The 18,506-nt window shown below is 41.4% G+C and overlaps 1 protein-coding gene across 5 annotated transcripts in view; it reads right to left on the bottom strand.

Annotated features, from left to right (window-relative positions):
- Positions 1 to 12,563, bottom strand: part of mark4a (MAP/microtubule affinity-regulating kinase 4a) — a 43,501-nt gene extending 30,938 nt beyond the window's left edge. For 2 of the 5 annotated variants that reach the window (XM_086012257.1, XM_086012259.1), the window contains exons 1-3: positions 11,853 to 12,561; positions 3,234 to 3,431; positions 476 to 529 (exon numbers count right to left, since the gene is read on the bottom strand). In XM_086012257.1, coding sequence (XP_085868383.1) covers positions 476 to 529; positions 3,234 to 3,431; positions 11,853 to 11,906 — 306 coding nt within the window. In that variant the 5' untranslated portion in view covers positions 11,907 to 12,561. Of the gene's footprint in view, positions 1 to 475; positions 530 to 3,233; positions 3,432 to 3,530; positions 3,691 to 11,852 lie in introns of those variants that run through there. The other 3 variants (XM_086012258.1, XM_086012261.1, XM_086012260.1) reach the window with 3 other exon arrangements.
- Between the last annotated feature and the right edge of the window lie 5,943 nt (positions 12,564 to 18,506).

Below are 18,506 nucleotides of genomic sequence, written 5' to 3'. Positions count from 1 at the left end.
CAGCTGGGATAGGTTCCAGTGTGCCCCGCGACCCTTGTGAGGATAAGCGGTATCGATAATGGATGTATGAATAATACTATGCTGTGTTTAAGCCAAGATAAAGTAACTAAAGTAGAATATTTTCTCTCATATTCATCTTTTGATGGCAAATCCAAATGTTTTAAGACTACAGCAAAAATAATGGAATTGACCATAATGCTCCAACACCTTTGGTGGGGAGTGTACATTATTTTGATCTGTGAGATCTGGAGCGAATTCATGAAAAGGAGCCAAAGCAAACTTCCCACAGAAAGGCCTGAGTTCCAAGACGCCTAGCAAGAGTACTAACACCCACTCCACTCTGCTTAATAGGATATACAGTACATTTAACATCCAACGTGGTGCTGCATAATATTGAGAGTTGTGTCAAATATTTAAATGCACTGTATCACTAAATACATTCAACCTCTCTGCATGACATAGTGCAGTAACTTACCTTTTGTAGGCTGGTTGGATTCAACTGAGTTTTGTCAATGATTTTTATTGCGACCTGGAAAAGAAGTATTCAGAAAGGGGGAGAGAGAGAGACAGACAGACAGAGAGAGAGAGACAGACAGAGATAGAGAGAGAGTGATAGAGAGAGGAGATTTTTAATTAGCTAAACAGAAGATAATTAAAATTAATCACAAGTATCAGAAGGTGAGCATTGACTTGGTTTAATAATTACAACGCTAGAATGGCTAAAAGTATGGTTAACTGCCATATATTATGTATTTATACTTTCAGAGGCAGTTATCTCAACCAACTGTATAGAAATAACAACAATGACTATATAATATAATATAATAATAAATTCTCTCATGCACCATTTTTTCAAATCAAATCTAAAAATGAGATTAAATAATACTGTGAAATATTAATGTTTTATAATTGTTTGTTATTGCTGTCTGATTAAAAGTTAAAGAAGATCATATTTACAGTGGTACCTCTACTTAAGAACGTCTCCTCATAAGAAATTTTCAGGTTACGAAACGCCTCAACAGGTAAATATTGTCTCTTGTTACGAAAGAAATTTCAGCATACGAAAGGTAAAAATACAGTATGGGCTGCTTCTCGCAGGTCCAGAGTTTCCTGAACGCAACATACTCATAGCTGCTCTGCCATTGGCTATTACCTAGCATTTTCCTGGCATCCCATTGGCTAAGAGGGACCTCTACCGTATGCATCTATCTGTGTAGATAGACGGGTAGATAGATATATTTGTGATGGATATGTCTATGCAGCATCCTCGTCATTCGCCGCACGGGCCATGAGGTGTTCCGATCGTTTTACGTGAATTAGAAACGAGGAAAAGAAAACAAGTAGAAAATCTTTTTTTTTGTCCATACAAACAAAGCAAGAGATAATAGAAAGGTATGAAAAGGGATGCGTTTGGTTGATTTCACCAAATAATATGACTGTAATGTATCGACAGTCACCACGTTATTAAATTAGTTCTTTACAAAATGCCAGGCAAAAAACACTTCTGAGAAAGAACATGAACCAAAGAGGGCAAAAAGCGATGAGGACAGCAATTAAAAGGTAAACGACCATCATTTTTAATCTTTACTCTATTCTTTGTTTTTTACATTACGCACAACTCTCATTTATTGTGCAATAATCTAATTGTAACATGTATTTGTTACATGTTTTGATGCATTTTTATGCTTCATAAAACATTTATGTCTGAATATTGGGGGGCTTGGAACAGATTATGATATTTACATGGAAAACGCGTCTCTACTTACAAAATGTTCTACTTAAGAAATTTCTTCCAGAACCATTTCATAAGTAGAGGTACCACTGTACTTGTATTGATTGTGAAGAAATCCTGTATATTTGAGCTGGATGGTTTTACGTTCATAGAGAGATAGGTGTTGCATGATGTTGCAAACTCAATTGATAAGAAACACAACTGAGCTGTCGTTCAAAATCACAATCCCAGGATTAAGTGGACATCCAAGTATTATTGCCTGATCACAAAACATTAAGGGTTATTCAGCTTTCAGGGGAAGTAAAATGTTCTTTATCCCTTTCAAAATAACTTCATTGGACCATCACAAAACGTGTTTTAGTACTTTTTGAACTATTTGTTGCTTTCTAACCAGGAGCTAAAGAACAAAATTTACAACAGGTGTTTAATCCATTAATCAACAAATACATCTCCTTGTTCAATTAGAATTGGTATTAATCAGTCCTTTTCATTATGCTTTTTACTAGGTCTGAACGATTATGGAAAATAATCTAATTGGGATTTTTTCCAAATAATTGCGATTGCGATATGAGTTGCGATTTTTTTTCAAGGTATTTTCAACAATTAATCTTTATTACAACAAACAAAATCAGATCTGCAATACATTATAGAATACCGAGGTAATGGGAAATGAAGCATGAATTCATTTGAAAGACAGTTTATGTACTACAATTAGGGATATATAGTTACTAAATATTTTGATGTGCAGTTTGCTAAGTGTTCACCACAACAACATAATTCTTCCACACGTGTGGTGTAAACATAATTATATACCGGTACTATAATGTAAAGGCACAAATTTAAGTGCAGGTTACAACAGCCATGTAAACAAATCAGTAGTTTTGCCACTTCCTACATATCACTGGTCTGTTTCATGAAACATGACGTAAACGTGGACTGCACTTCTTAATCACTCAACTTCTTATATAGACCGAAAAACAATAATGCAGTGGCTCTACCGCTCCCTCCACGTCACTGCATTTCATGAAACGTATGTAAACAGTTACCCGATTTCCAGTTAGTAACATCACACATGACCACCCGGTAGGAAAAGAATGTCTATGTGATGTATTAACGTATTATTAATAAACATATTTTTGTCTGTGTTTTGGTTCGAAACTTACAGCCGGATTCATCCTCTTAATATTTGACCGCTTGACAACTTGGCACTGATGCTTTTTTATTTGTGGCGGCTCAAGGAGCCGCACGCTAACGTCTGTGTCTCTGTGCTCAAACATCACAAAATAGACTCGTACACGGTGGGGGGTTTTCCCCACACGCGGGAAGTTTTAACCATGCGAGGTGAAAAGGATCAAGCATGCTGTAGCTACGGCGGCGTTAGCTTAGCGTACGGTGCTCCACTCTCTGATGTAAGTGAATTGATTGTAAAAATGTCAATTGTCTTAAATTACCAAAGTTAAATGAATAGCGGGTACTCCTCCATAGACATTTGGCGTCTTACCTCTCTGCCTGTCAGGATGTGGCGTGCCAACTTGACCTTGGCAAAGTTTCCCTTGCCGATGGTCTTGAGTAAACGATAGTTTCCGATGTGAGGCTGCTCGTCAGAGCAGGAGGCGATAGAGTTCCTGCACCGGGCACCAAGCGAACGGCTAGACTGACTTGTAGCCTTGTCCGAACGGCTGGCCCCCAGCAACACATGCTGCAAAAAATGAAGGAAATGGCTTTAAAAGAAATATTACTTTGCCAATGATGTCACACACAGCAGCAGATTGGCCAAGGAACTCCACGGAACACCCACTCCCAGAAAGTGAAAATGATCGCCAGGGCTCGATTTTCATGATCAGCATAAATCTGGTGCGAGGCACAGTCCAAAGCTGCACAGGGGCAGGCTAGACTTTGTTTTTCATACAAAGTAATTTCCAGAGATGGGAAATGCAGGTCCAGGAAGCAGAGGCGGAGCCAGAACGTGGCTAATGGGTGGGCCTGGTAAAATCAGGGTGGGCCTGAATATTTCTCTCACTGAGCATAATCCTCCTATCCTAACACATCGTATATTCAAATAAAATGACAAACTGAATAATATGAAGTTCAGAACTTCCTTAGGCTACCACAATTATGCCATTCTCAATGTTCAATAAAAAAACACAACAAAACACAAATTCAAAAATAATTTAATAATAATTTACTAAAAATTTCAAAGTATATATTTTTTCATGAATCTCACTGGGTGGGCAGCCAGCTGGATCACTGTCTGAGTGGCCCCTTCATTAATCTAAAAATAAATAAATAAAATTGGTGGTTCAGGAACAACATTTGGAGGGTGGGCGAGGTGGGGAAATATAAACATATTTTCTCTGCTACAGTGGACATTTGTATACCTGCGGCTCGGCACCTGTGAATTCATTGTTGTATTTTTTCAATATTTTGTTCAATAATTTAATAAAATCTGTATTTGTTTCGCTGCTTTTTGGGGGTTGTGATATGACAGCGTCCAGTAGTAGCCCAACTCAGTTGGTGACGGCAACGCTCCCATCAAAGGCAATGCATGTACATTGAAAATAGGTCATAACTTGCTCATTTCTCAACCAATTTTCATGAAATTTACTTTTATGTAAATTTAACAAATATGTCGAGAGTGATATCAATATAGAACATGCATGATATGATAACGTGATATTTTGGTTTTGGTGCCATCCATGAACATGGAATGCGCCAACACAACAACACGCCTGCAAGAGCTTTAACCGTATTTATTAGGGGTGGAATGGTTTTTGAAAACCGTCCAAACCATTTGGTTCTACACTGTCGGTCTTTGTTCCGTTCGGTCCTTTTGCAAAATTTTCCTTTTTCTCCTAATGAGCGCTAAGCCAAGATGGCAGCGTGCATGGTTATGTCTGGACATATGTGTTTGTATTACCAGTACAGTGGTACCTCTACTTATGGACGTCTGTTCATACGAAATTTTCAAGTTACGAAACACCTCAACAGGAAAATATTGCCTCTTGTTATGATAGAAATTTCAGCATACGAAAGGTAAAAATACAGTATGGGCTGCTATTCGCAGCTCCAGAGTTTCCTGAACGCAACATACTCATAGCTGCTCTGCCATTGGCTATTACCTAGCATCTTCCTGGCATCCCATTGGCTAAGAGGGACCTCTACCGTATGTGTCTATGTGTGCAGGTAGACAGGTAGATAGATAGATATGTGATAGATATGTCTATGCAGCGTCCTCGTCATTTGCCCATCGAGCCATGATGTGTTTTGATAGTTTGACGTGAATTAGAAACGAGGAAAAGAAAAAAAAGGAGAACATCGTTTTTTTGTCCATACAAACAAAGCAAGAGATAATACAAAAGTATGAAAAAGGGATGCGTTTGGTTGATCTCGCCAAAGAATATGACAATCTATCGACAGTCACCACGTTATTAAATCAGTTCTTTACAAAACGCGAGGCAAAAACCACATATGAGAGAGAACATGAACCAAAGAGGGCAAAAAGCGATGAGGACAGCAATTAAAAGGTAAACAACCATATTTTTTCTTCTTTACTCTATTCTTTGTTTTTTACATTATGCACAACTCTCATTTATTGTGCAAGAATCTAATTGTAACATGTATTTTTACATGTTTTGATGCATTTTTATGCTTCATAAAACATTTATGTCTGAATATTGGGGGGCTTGGAACGGATTAGGGCATTTACATGGAAAACGCGTCTCTACTTACAAAATGTTCTACTTAAGAAATTCCTTTCAGAACCAATTAATTTCGTAAGTAGAGGTACCACTGTAGTTTGTTGAATGTGTGTCTTAACTTGTAACTCTCACATTATGGTTGATTTATGTTTAACTTATATAGTGATTGGGAAAAAAAGTCGACTTGGTTGGGTCGATCACAAAAATTAGTTGACACAAAAATGCATGCCTCGAAACTGTTTTTAATGATTTAAAAAATATATATATATTTGCGGCACCCGGAACCAATGTTTGGCACTTTGGTGTTTCTACACGGCTGTGGACGCTCTCTTCTGGCATAAAAAAAAAAGGTTCATGAAGATGAAGATGAAGATGCCTATGTTTTGTGGTCGCTTTAGACTGACTGAACGATTAATCGATGGAATAATCAAAAGGAAAATCAATTTCAAAAAATATATTTTTGTGACAGCCCTAAACAGATGCATATCATACAAATGAAGGAATCAAAGTTTTGATATTGTTCGTATGTTGAAAATGGGGGTCACACATTCTCACATGGGCTAGGCAGAGTCCTTGTGGGTGAGTGGCCAAGAGTATAAGTGTAGGGACCCTGGGGGAGTGGGTTAGCAATCTCACAGAAAAGACTCCATGGCCGTCTCCCGATCTTCCTGGCATTCATTAAATAGTTCAACTGAAAATATGCAGTCTTCTGGTAGTTACTGTTAATACAGCGAGCATGAAAGATATAAGGCCTGGGTGAAGGGGTGCATCAGAATTTTTCCGGTGCAGGAAGGGACAAGCAATCGACAAACATCGGCCAATTTGCTGATTATTTTTACAGATTTTAGAAGGGCTATATATTCGTCCAATTTAATCAGCAGTTGTTTAATATTCAGGCCCTAACGGCAACCGTATTCATGGCTTTGGAGAGTAGTTTAACCACACGAAATAAGGTTGCTGATAATATTGATAGGCAAATAGTCAGTGATAAAAATAAAAAGTGTGTGCGTGTGTAAGCCACGTGAGCAACTGGTAGAAACTGAGAGCAAAGCACTGCAAAAGAAAGATCTGGTTCGAAAACGTTTGGGCAATAATGGCTGTTTCATTACTTTCACAGAAGGCAGCTGCATATGGGACACGAGAATGATGCAAAACTACAAAAGGCATTGGAGATTTTATAATATTGAAAAAACCTCTAACATGTTTAAAATCTGAAAAGTTGTTGAATGTGCTTGAACAAGTGTACAGCAACCCACACCGCCCATCGCTGCATAAATACATACACACTCATAAAAGACACACAGAAAAACACACGTGTACACATGCAACACATTAAGTCAAAGGTCTACAGAAACATTTTGTCTGCCAAATTAAAGGTACTGTAGATGTTACTAAAATGATCAAGAGATAAGAGTACTTCATCTTGCAGCAAGATAAAACCAAAACAGCAACAGAGTGTGTTACATTCCTGGATTAAAGCTATAAAGCATCAATAAATAAATGATCAGCTGGGCCCTTGACCCTTTTTTGCCCGTCCGGCCACGATCCTCCACCCTTGACCTGGGTACCCGCGACCCCCCGGCCATATTCATAAACATTGTCGGACCCCGCCCCGTTCCGACCTCCGTCGCACCCCCACGATGCCCCCGTGGGAGAGATGCTAACGGAAGAGGTTTATTTAATAAAGACAATTAGCTGGCTAACTTACTTTTCAAACCCGCTGCGGATACGCTTCAAACGCGCCACTTAAATACTCACGTACTTATCCATGTAGTGTATGGACCTACTTTTCCAGGCGCAGTTATTCGCCCTGCGATTTCCTCAGTGCACCGCGACGTGCGCGGAGTGATATAATTTCAAGTGTTATCAGTGATTCAACTCGTCTGTGAATGAATGCCATTTACGCGATAAAAAGAAGCTGAGCTCCGAGACTTCTCCAAGTTATTAAGTTTTGAAAGACACAACAACCCAGCTGCGTGTACTTACTTCCATTGTGGGCCATGGGGTTGGTTTTGTCGTATTGTATAATTATTTGGGTCGAACAGACGACAAGTCTGCAAGCAACAAGTTACTTATTTTCCACACTCCCCTCCTTCACACTTCCCTGCCTTCAAAATAAAAGCATGCGAGCAAACCACTACACAGCAGGTTTGCTACGGCGTATTTCCGGAAGTAGGGAAGTGCATGATGTGCCAGTGTCATACTTGAGTGCTGCGCGCAGCTTGATTTTCCTCCCGGACACAATTTGTTTTGAAAGAAGCCTAAAAAGAAGCCTTTCACCGAGTCGGCTGAGATGAAATTTGGACGCCTCGCGAGCACGTCACACGCATGAGGGCCGATGAGTTGGCCGGACTAAAATCCACTTCCGGCCATGCTTAGTCCAGCCATTTTTTAAAATTTGTCACCCCCCACCCTCCGCACCAAAAATGGGCATCCGGTCGGGCCGGCGGGTCCGACCGGTCTTGCCCAGGGACGGACTACCCAGCTCTGTAAATAATTAGCTATCATGGACTATGTTGTTTGTTCAGCTTTTTGGTTTGACTCTGAAACAAATCAAGTCTTTGGGTCCATCTGGACTTTTATGTTCCTGTGTGCTTGTAATGTCTTCAGCCCCGCCTCTCATAAGCCCTAGCTGCTCCCCTTGTGTCTAACAATCATCTCCCACCAGCCACTCATGTGACATCATGTCCAGGTGTAACTTGTTGTCCAATCAATCAGTTTGCATTTAGTTCTCCGTTTTCTTTCAGTCAGTCGGCAAAGGTCCAATGTCCTTGTCTTGTCATGTTGCCTGTCATGATAAATCACAAGTACAGTATTTGGTCTTGGGACTTTTTGTTTTTAGGATGGTTCCTGCTGCGCCACTATTTTTTCTTTTTGTTAACAAATACCTTTTTTGCGAACCCAGCACCGCTACCTTCTTCGTTTTCACAACTTCCCTGCGTGCAGCCTGCCGATCAAGCCACTCCGCCTTCATGGTTTTCCCTCTATGTCCTTCTCACCGGTGTCCTCTAGTTTCCCTCATGGTTAGGACACTTTTACTGTTCGGTCTTCAAACTTACCCTCTCCTCCGTATATCTTTGGACTTCAACTATTCAAGTCGTCAAGAGCCCAAGACTCCGATTCCAGCTCTGATTTGGACTAATCCAGTTTTTACCAGTGTTGTTTGTCTAACCCAAGCCAGTTTATCTCCATTTTTTTCCATCCAATGTATAGTTTGCCTGAAAATTTGCTCCCCTTTTGACTTATACTTGGCTACCTGTTTTGGCCAAATAAACGGGACTACCATATGGAGGCCAAGGAAGGTGCCCAAGTAATAGTCCTGTCACGTCATTCTGTAAACCTTTACAAGTCATGTCATTCCACACCTGTATCTGAGTCACCTTGTTTTACGTCCGGCTCCTCGACTGTATCCAAGTCACATTCTGTTGACCCCATCCCAGTCACCATCCTGTGCCACCAATTTTCCATAGCTTATCCTCCCTAGTGCCTCTACCCTTCTTTTTGTTGTAGTCCCATATCCTTATTGTGGCAGGCTGATTAAGCTGATGCAGATCAAGTTCAGGACCTGCAGCAGCTCGGGGCCCCGAATCAACCCAGCAGCTGTTCAAGGACCCCGTGCCGGCACAGCAGCTGCTCTAGGACCACGTTCCGTCTCAACGGCTAAAAATGGCTCTATTACCTGTCCATGTTGCGCCTGGGAAGCCTGCATAGCCACATCAGTCACTTGTCGAGATTGACAATAGCCGCCAAGCAAGTCACCTGTCACTCCAAGAATGCATATTTGTCTCAGCTGGTCGGCCAAGACCTAAGGTCATCGACCTGCGCCTCAGTGGATCCGGTGTCGCGGCCATTCACCTAAAGGCCACGACAAACCCCATGTGCTTGGCATCCTGGCCATGCTCCTGACCGGCCCTGGTGAGCACTTCATCGCTGCTATTCCAAACTAGCCTCGATGGGCCATTTTTTTCACTCCTCTGGTGGGCTTCCAGAATGACCTCGACAAGCCAAGTACTCAGGCACCTGTACCTGCCCCCAGGCCCACTTCCGCCCACTCTGATTTCAACAGTTTTGGTGGACATACGTTTTTCAAGGCGGTAACACTGTCATGATCTGTGCTTTTATTCAGCTTGTTGGTTTTATTCTGGAACGGATCGTCTTTTGGTTTATTTGGAGTTTAGTGTTCCTGCTTGCTCGTTATCTCTTCGTCTCCACTTGTTCTCGTTCATCAGACACTCCTGTCATGTCCAGGTATGCGTCACTGTCTCCTCAATCTCTTTGTATTCTTCAGGAGTATTTTGTTTTTGGACTTTTTGTTATTTAGTATTTGTCATGCTGCTCCAGTACTTTTTGTTTTGCCTTTTGTTCGACATTTTTTGAGTTTATATTACACTGCTTACTTACCCACCCCTGTGCTTGGGTCGATTGTTTCCCTCCATACAACTATGATAAAACGCTCAAATGTAACAGAAAGGAACACCTTCCCAAAACAAACAACTAAAAGTGGCTGCGGTGAAAGCATCACAAAAAGAAGAATGCAATAGGTTGGTGACATCACTGAGTCACAAACTTGATGCATTTATTCCAAGCAACGTGTATGCCACTTAATATTAAGTCTGAATCTGTTTTAATTATATCAGATCCAATTCTTTTGCTCACCTAAATGAAATGTTTCTTAAGTGGTTTGCATTATTTATAATCTAAGTTGTGCACCCCACCCAGTGCATATGTAAATAACTGATGATAAAGGTTCCAGTTGTCGTTTTGTCTCATCTTCATCGTTTGTAGTCACACCCAGACGTTTTCAGTTCACTGCAAAACTGCAACAAAACTTTCTCTTTCTGAAGGTGGTTTATATTCAGAGAGAGCAGATTTTTTTCTCGTGAGAATTGTGAGGAATTTAACTTTAGATTGTTTCTTATTGTTGCAAACCATTCCATGAAGTATTAAAACAATTGCGTATATTTTCACAAGTACTTTCTACTGTTAACAATGATCAACAATCTTTTGCATTAACTCAAGGCAATTCGTAGAGTGGGAAACGAGAGTCAAAAGCAGAAGGCAGAGGAACCGGGATGTCAGGGTGATAAGTGGGTGAGGTACACAAAGACAAACAAATAAAAGGAGGTTATACTCAAAAGGGAGCAGATGCCGACACAGTAGTCCCTGGCCAGTTCCAGGCCCTGAGGCCTCACACTTCCATTCACCCAGCATGCCATCTACACACATGCACGCACGCACACAGAGCCAAACAGGCATATACAAACTCTCAGACAGTTCCTCCCTCCCGTACTGCCATTCCTTCTCTCACGGCCCATCTATAGAGACTATTTTGGATCCCTCTCCCAAATAACCATAGGCAGTGGCAAGACAAGCCACAACCAAAACCACTTTTTTTTTTTTTTTTTTTTTAACAGCAAGAGGCCCAAGCACATCAATCCACACGTCAACCCAAGCCTCACCTTCACCAGTGTGGCAACAATATCTGTGCAGTTCAAATCATTCATCTACCATAATCACTTCATTCTGGAGAGCAGATCAAGATTATTCTAATGGAAAGGGTGGATGTGAATTTATAATCAATCAGCATCTTGTAAACTCCCACACACACTATCTGTCTTAACCACCCTTATGTGCTAAAAGCTCTGCTAACATTCAAGGGGAGGAGGGGGTCGTGCAATAAGTGTTCTGGGCAGAGAAATGACATAACGCAACATCAACCGGTGATGTCACAGAAAGATAGACGGATAGATGGAGACTGATAGATGCCACATGTATAAGCCCTCTATCTACTTTGCTCTATACTGTATGTATGGCGCTTTCAGACACCCACTGGCTGTAGGGATGGGCGCTATAAGCAGCCTGCGCAAGCACTGACTGCACATCATTCCATGCAGTAATCCCCCCTCGCTTCATACGAACAAGCCAGGCAGGTATATACTCTATACATTTGTTTTGGCCTGTGCACCCGTCCCACCCACCTGATTGCCGGAGAATGCATGCATGCACACAGAGGAAGCAGCAGCAGCGAGGAGGATTGTGACATCACAATCTCCATGCAGCCTTATAATAAGATGTGACAGCTGCTTTTAAGGCTTTCTGCGCATATTGGTTATTGCATGTAGAGGGCTGTTTTCCTGCACTGTGCTATACATGCATGCGCAGGCACTCAAGGTTAGCTCGTTTTAAGAGTCTAGCTCAGTCTCTTTTTTTTTTTTTTACATAAATACAGTATAAATCCAATATCACCTCTTCAGTCCCAACGTAATAACAAATAAACAGGTCAAGCTACGCATCCAACCCGCATTATGAACATAGCAGCGAATGCATGCCAGTCAACGCCAAGATAATGAAATATTAGTTTTAAGGACGCATTTATCTTCCGAATGCCCCCAAAACAGGCTTTAGGCTGCAGCTGCACTTACATGGTCTCCAGTACTCCTGTCGTTGCCAGACGGTAATGCAGATCGAGAGGACATGTTTTCTTTCTCCCCTTTCCCTGAGTGACAATCGCGACGTGTTTTGAGTGAGCGGTTCTTATAGGCTCCACCGGCAGAATAACATCCGCAGATGCGACCCACCGTCCCGAATCAATCTGCCTCTTCTCCAACCGGCCGAGCCGCGGTCGAGAACAGACCTCTGCCTGTCATGGCAGCAATTGATATCCGGAGGGGGGTGTCCTCAAAGCAGCTGCATCTTCCATCCACCATGCACTTTGCAAAAAAAAAAAAAAAAATGGAGACCAGAGAGCACGGTCGATCAGCGATGCAGCAAATGCAAATCCGGAGCATGGAATAGGTGCTAAAATGCAGAGATATTTGGCCGGAGCCCAGCGTCTCTGTGGCGACTATCCAGCCCCTGCCTCATTGCTGCACAAAACAAACACGGCTTCTTCTGGATACGTGTCATCTCCGTCGATCATAACACGGGCACATAAAATATCATTTTTTTTCTCATTTTAGCCCATCGACGCCGATGCAACACGCCCGCTTTACAGCAGCTCACGAGAGACACAGCCGGAGGTGCAGCGGAGAAAAAGGCCGAAGTGGTCAGAAATCGGTATTCTCGGTTGGTGTGTTGCGCTGCACCACTAAGCCGCGAAGAAGAAGGAGCACAGGCAGGGCTAACAAGACTTAAAAGCATCAAAAGGCGCGCGTCGGCCTTGATCATCAGCACTGCATCCATGCCCTTGAAAGCAGGAGCAAAATTAGATTGTGATTTTTAGGGGTGCTCAGCCCCCCAATCAGAACATTAATCGTACTCCAACCTGCAACAGTGCAATATTAAAAACATTGTTTAAAAAAGAGAAGTTAAAGTAAGGAAATTAATAGTGAGTTTTTTTGCATGCATCTATATGCAACAAATTTGAACTGCCGTATCAGATACATATTACAACATTTGAATTTACCCAATTAGTCAGGTTGAGCTATAGCATCTAAAAATAATTCTGAATGAAGAGACTACTATAATAGACCTGTTTTAGGCTGGACGAGTTATTGAAACTGGAGGCAAAAACTCACAATGTGCAGACTATTATTTGATTTGATACTACCGGCTATGTTTATTTGATTATAATTAATAATGCAAGTTCATTTTCTCGTCTTTTAATTTGGAAGGCATATCTCCGCACTTCCTGTCTGATTTATCTGTCTGTTTTGTTTCCTTCACACAGGCGAGCTTTACCACAGCCCAAATACTGACAAATTCAAATCAACGTTTACATACAGTATATTTCAAAATAAACACAATCGATACACACCAATATATTGATTGTTGAGTACTCTGTAAATGACAAGAATCATTTAATGTGGTGCATCTTTTTGACTTTAGAGGAGATATATTTTGCCCTTTTTTTAACCATTGAAAACAGTTTCCAGCTTTCTTAAATGTGATATGGGGGAGACAAGTGCTTACATTTGAGTGCTCAACACTACCAAGTAACTGTTTTTGATAGGGCTGAAATTTTGATGATATGTTTTATTCTAATCAAGTCATAAAACAAACTTATCTCCAACAACAAATACATTTCACCCAAATATAACTCTTTAGAGTAACAACTGTTCCTTACAACGTGTAACAGTCTTGCCGCACATTTCACTAACACAAGGCATTGCAGTTATGTGGTATCTCCGTCTGGACATAAAATTATGGAAAAAGCAGTGTGTAACAAGAGTAGCCATACGTACTCACCTGTTTTGTGAAGCTGAGCCATGATTGGTTGTTACCTGAGCACAGAGCAACTGTGATGTCATTTTCAGTCGACAGCAAGTGGCAAAATGGCCGCCCCCTGAGATGGATAAAAACAGCTGGATTTTGCTTCCACAAACACAATATTCATCAGAATATCAAGTTTACACTAGTGAGACTACATTGAACATATTATTGAAGAAAATTTTGGGGACTCCCTCTTTAAAACTTACATTTATTAAGTGTAGCAAAAGTTTAGAAGGCTGGGAAACGTGTGTGTGTGTGTGGGGGGGGGGTGGGTGTGTGTGTGGGTGTGTGTGTGTGTGTGTGTGTGTGTGTGTGTCCCAAAAAAATAATTATATTAAAAAAAAAAAGACAACCTCTACTTCGCATAAATTCAGTTATTGCAGGCGGGGTGGGGATGGGGTCGTGTTGGAATGTATCACTTGCGAAAAGTAAGGAAACACTGTATACCACCCCTGTGAATCCAAATAACATTCCATTCGGATTCAGCCTTTTTATTCCGATTGAGGTGTTTATATTGAGCATTTTCATCCCATTTGGTCATTCGGATACATTCTAATCCATAGCTCCATGTAAACCCGGCTAGTGGCTCATTAACTCATCGTTAAGCCTTTTAGAAACACCCTTTGCAGCGCTCACTCATTTTCAGCCGCCAATATACAAAAGTGAACAGCAAACTGGGAGACTAACTAGATGTCTTGCTTTAAAGTGATTAGCCGACTTGTTCACTTCTTTCACTTTCGGAAAGCGGAAGTCACCCCAAACATATTTTTTTCAAGAATATGTTCCCAGCAGGGCGGCAACGCGATCAACTGGTTAGCACGTCCGCCTCACAGTTCAGAGGTTGTGGGTTCGATCCCGGCTCCGGCCTCCCTGTGTGGAGTTTGCATGTTCTCCCCGTGCCTGCGTGGGTTTTCTCCGGGTTCTCCGGTTTCCTCCCACATTCCAAAAACATGTGTGGTAAATTGATTGGACACTTTAAATTGCCCCTTGGTGTGATTGTGAGTGCGGATGTTTGTCTCTGTTTGCCCTGCGATTGGCTGGCAACCAATTCAGGGTGTCCCCTGCCTACTGCCCGAAGACTGCTGGGATAGGCTCCAGCACGCCCGCGACCCTTGTGAGGAGTAGCGGTATGGATAATGGATGGATGGATGTTCCCAGCAGGCCCACTAGTTGAAACACGGTATTCTGATTAATTTTGTGTTTGTGGAATAGAAGTTAAGCAGCAAAATGCACTCGTTTTTAGGCATCTCTGTGGGCGGCCATTTTGTCTTCTGTCGACTGAAAATGACATCACAAATGCTCACAACGATCAGTCACGGCTGACCTGTCTTCTGAATATGAGCCGTCATTGGTCCTTGTGAGCAGTTGTGATGTGATCGGATAGGCCCCCGTCAAGAACCTCTCGTCTGGCCTCCAAGACGCCCACCGGACTGGTTCCACAAGGAACCTCTTGTCTGGCCTTCTCCGATCTGTTGTTGATTTTGTTTTGGAATTTTGTTTCACGTTTTCCTCATGATCCTTTTGTTTGTGGCTGTCTCATTGGGTTAATGTGTCCACCTGTACTCGGTTACCTTGAGTTGCTCGATCAGATCCCTCTAACACTTTGTGTCTTGCCCAGGAGTTCCTATCTCATCAGTTTGTATTTAGTTTCTTGCGTTCCTTCAGTCTTTGTTGGCTCATTGTTTTTGTTGCTAGTTTGTTTGCCGTCTTAGTCCAAGTCAAGCGGGCTTTGTCCACCGCTGCTCATTTGCCCGATCCCTTGCACTACCCAGTCAGCTCCCTCTATACACTTTGTGTCTTGACCAGTGTTGCTCGTTGTCTTGTCTGTATTTGGTTTATTGTTTTCTTTCGGTCTTTGTTGGTTCATCGTCTTTGTCGCGTCTGCTGTTTGTTTGCTGTCTTAATCCAAGTCAAGATGTTTTCCTGGTGTTGGTTTAATTACTTTGTTCTTACTTAGTGATTTAGGTTTTTGCTCTTGTTTGTTTTTTGTTATTTTAGATTCTGGGCACCAGGTGGTGACCTTTGGGGGTATGAGGGGTGGGTGGGGAAACTGTTATGACTGGCTGTTACGTGATGTACTGTATCAGTTGCTATGCAGTTGCTATGGTCCTTTAATGCTTTGTCCTTTATTATGCTATTTAGGATGTCTGATGTCTTAACAGTTTATAAGCTTGATTACTCAGTGACAGGTCAGTAAGTCAAAACTTCTTCAAGTGAGGATGCAAACTCTCTTCCAGTTCAGCTCTCTGTTGTTACTTTGTATTTTCATTGATAAATACTTTTTAATCTACAACTTCCGTGTCATGTGTGCGTATGGGTCCAAATCCCAATCCTCACGTGACAGTTAGTTACTTGCTTTAAGACTTCTTACTTCAGTCTTATATATCTAGTCTGTTTACAATAGTTGATATTGCACTACTTCATTCATTGACCTTATAATGCCTGTGTAGACTGTCAGCATTTCAGTGGTGTAATGCTTAAAATTGGCACTAGAGGATAGCAATATGTAAAGTATATCACAAGTCACTGCTATCAGGACTGGTCTGGGTGTGAAGTGCTGCAACAGTCAGTGTGCAGTCCCACGGAAACAATTTTTGATTAAAATATGAAATGAAGCTGACTTAAAATATCTTGGATTTTTAATGCAAATTTTAGATACCAGCCAAGATACGATGTACTGATTTGACTTTGATCTTAGAAACCCCTGTCATCATGTGCCAGTAGTAATTATTCGGAGGTATTTTGATTAAAAATATATATTTAACTTGATTTTATTTTTTTAACCTCATACCTCATACCTTTACCTTTCCTTCTTACCTTGGCAATCCTAGTTCCGTTACATTTTAGCACATTTTAGCATGCACAGATCAATCATCCTCAACAAGGTTATGAACAAAATATGTAATAAAAATATGTAATAAAGTAATGCCACGTTTTTTTTTTTTGGAATGAGTGTGAATGATTATTTGTCTCTACAGTATGTGCCCTGTGATCAGTGGGTGACCACTCCAGGTTGCACCCTAAGTAAACTGGGTAGCTTCAGAAGCAGAATTATTCTTGATTTCCCTTGTTTTTGTGAAAGGGATTTTCTTCACCAACGAAAGAATACTACAATCATACACTTTAGTTGTCCTCCAGTCCTTCAGATGTTGTGAGTTCATCTGTGCTTTTTACTTTTCAAGAAAACACCAAACTGTTGATTTAGCCCTGTGGTGTATGTGGTCTCTTGGATGTATGTTTCCAGGATGATTATGGACTACTTCACTTGATATAAGATCTTATTGGACATCAGCTGTCAATATCTCATTCCTGATATCAAATCCAGAACTGATTCATTTACTCTTTAAGTAACAAAATAATGGACTACTGCGGGTCGTTCAACATCCTTTGAGGCCCTTGAAAACTGACACTGTGTTCAAAATGAGTTTTAAACACAGTCTTTAAATTTACATTACTATTCTGAAAGCTTTACTTTATCAAAGTGTTCTGCTCTTTCAATCAATACCAAACTATTTTTCTTGTTGTCTCTGCAATTGGCTGGCTACTGGGCGAGGGCGTACCCATTTCCTAAAATTACCTGGGATAGGCTCCAGCTCACTCCGATCCTAATAATTGTCATTGACTCAGCGGTGTTGACAATGGATGGGTGAACTGACTCTTGCTAGTCGACATAACTACTGTTTAAGGACATTGTATCATTCCCCCCATATATCCTCTAGATGTCAGAAGTGAGCTTCTAACTGCACACTAAAGCTCCCCTGTTTGGTTCCGTAGGTATCCTTTGGAGCACGCTTGTTACGCATGTATTTGCACCGCTGATGTGATCCCTTACTTAAAACAGCGGAATTGATGAATGAAAGGTTTATAGGTCATACAGATTGCACTGACAAGTCTGAGAAAAGACAAGCAAGATCATGTGTCAAAGGGTTGAAGGCAGGGACCAATTGTTAAATCGGGGCAGCTCTGCAGAGCACTGTCAGCAGGAGGGCAGAAGGATGTGGAGTCATTAGGCTCCAACTTAGATGTTTTCCTGATGAAAGATTGATTGTAGTTCTGGGAGGGGTGAGAGAGTTTGTGATGCATTTATAACTCTCTGCGGTGGTGGTGTTGCAAATGTTCATATTGTCAGAAGACATCAAGGCTGCAAGAAGAAAAATATTGCTTGGTGTAACTTAGGGCTGGGGGGTATAGCCTAAAAGTTATATCACGGTTATGTCATGTCATCTTATCCTAGACAGGGTCGCGGGGAAGTGCTGGAGCCTATCCCAGCCGTCAACAGGCGAAGGCAGACTACACCCCGAACGCGTACCACTACACTATCAGTGACCGGTTATATCACGGTATGAATGACATCCTTTCACTATCTATATATATATATATATATATATATATATATATATATATATATATATATATATAATTATTTTTCCCCCCCGGAAAAAAAGGCCAATGACGGATGAGCGAAGGGTACCCACGCTACTAACTGATGACGAATAACGGACGATCAATTCGTAGTAAAATGCCCATCTCTGCAAAATACATTGTTAAAGTAACCCTCCTAACCCTGGTACCACCTAAGCACTTTTTCTGCAGTTTCACAACCCCACATTTGATTATAGCTTATCGTTAGCATGGCTTCTGCATCTTCTCCTGTTCTTCTCTCTTCTTGCTTGATGTGTCGCATGTTTACAAGGAGCTTCTCATCCTCCTGAAGTGTTAAAACACCTGTCAGGAATGTATCTTATTCACCGTGATAGAGATGATTAGTCAGAAAGGGGAGCAGTTCTGCACAATGGAAGGACAGTCTTTAGCCACATTAGCTAGCTTGTAGCTACGTAGGCCTACTCGATCATTACCACGGTAGC

Source organism: Filicampus tigris, chromosome 17 (assembly GCF_054856515.1).
Source record: "Filicampus tigris isolate MCC_2025a chromosome 17, RoL_Ftig_1.0, whole genome shotgun sequence".
Lineage (NCBI taxonomy): Eukaryota > Metazoa > Chordata > Actinopteri > Syngnathiformes > Syngnathidae > Filicampus > Filicampus tigris.
This window is presented reverse-complemented; position numbering and strand designations above follow the sequence as displayed.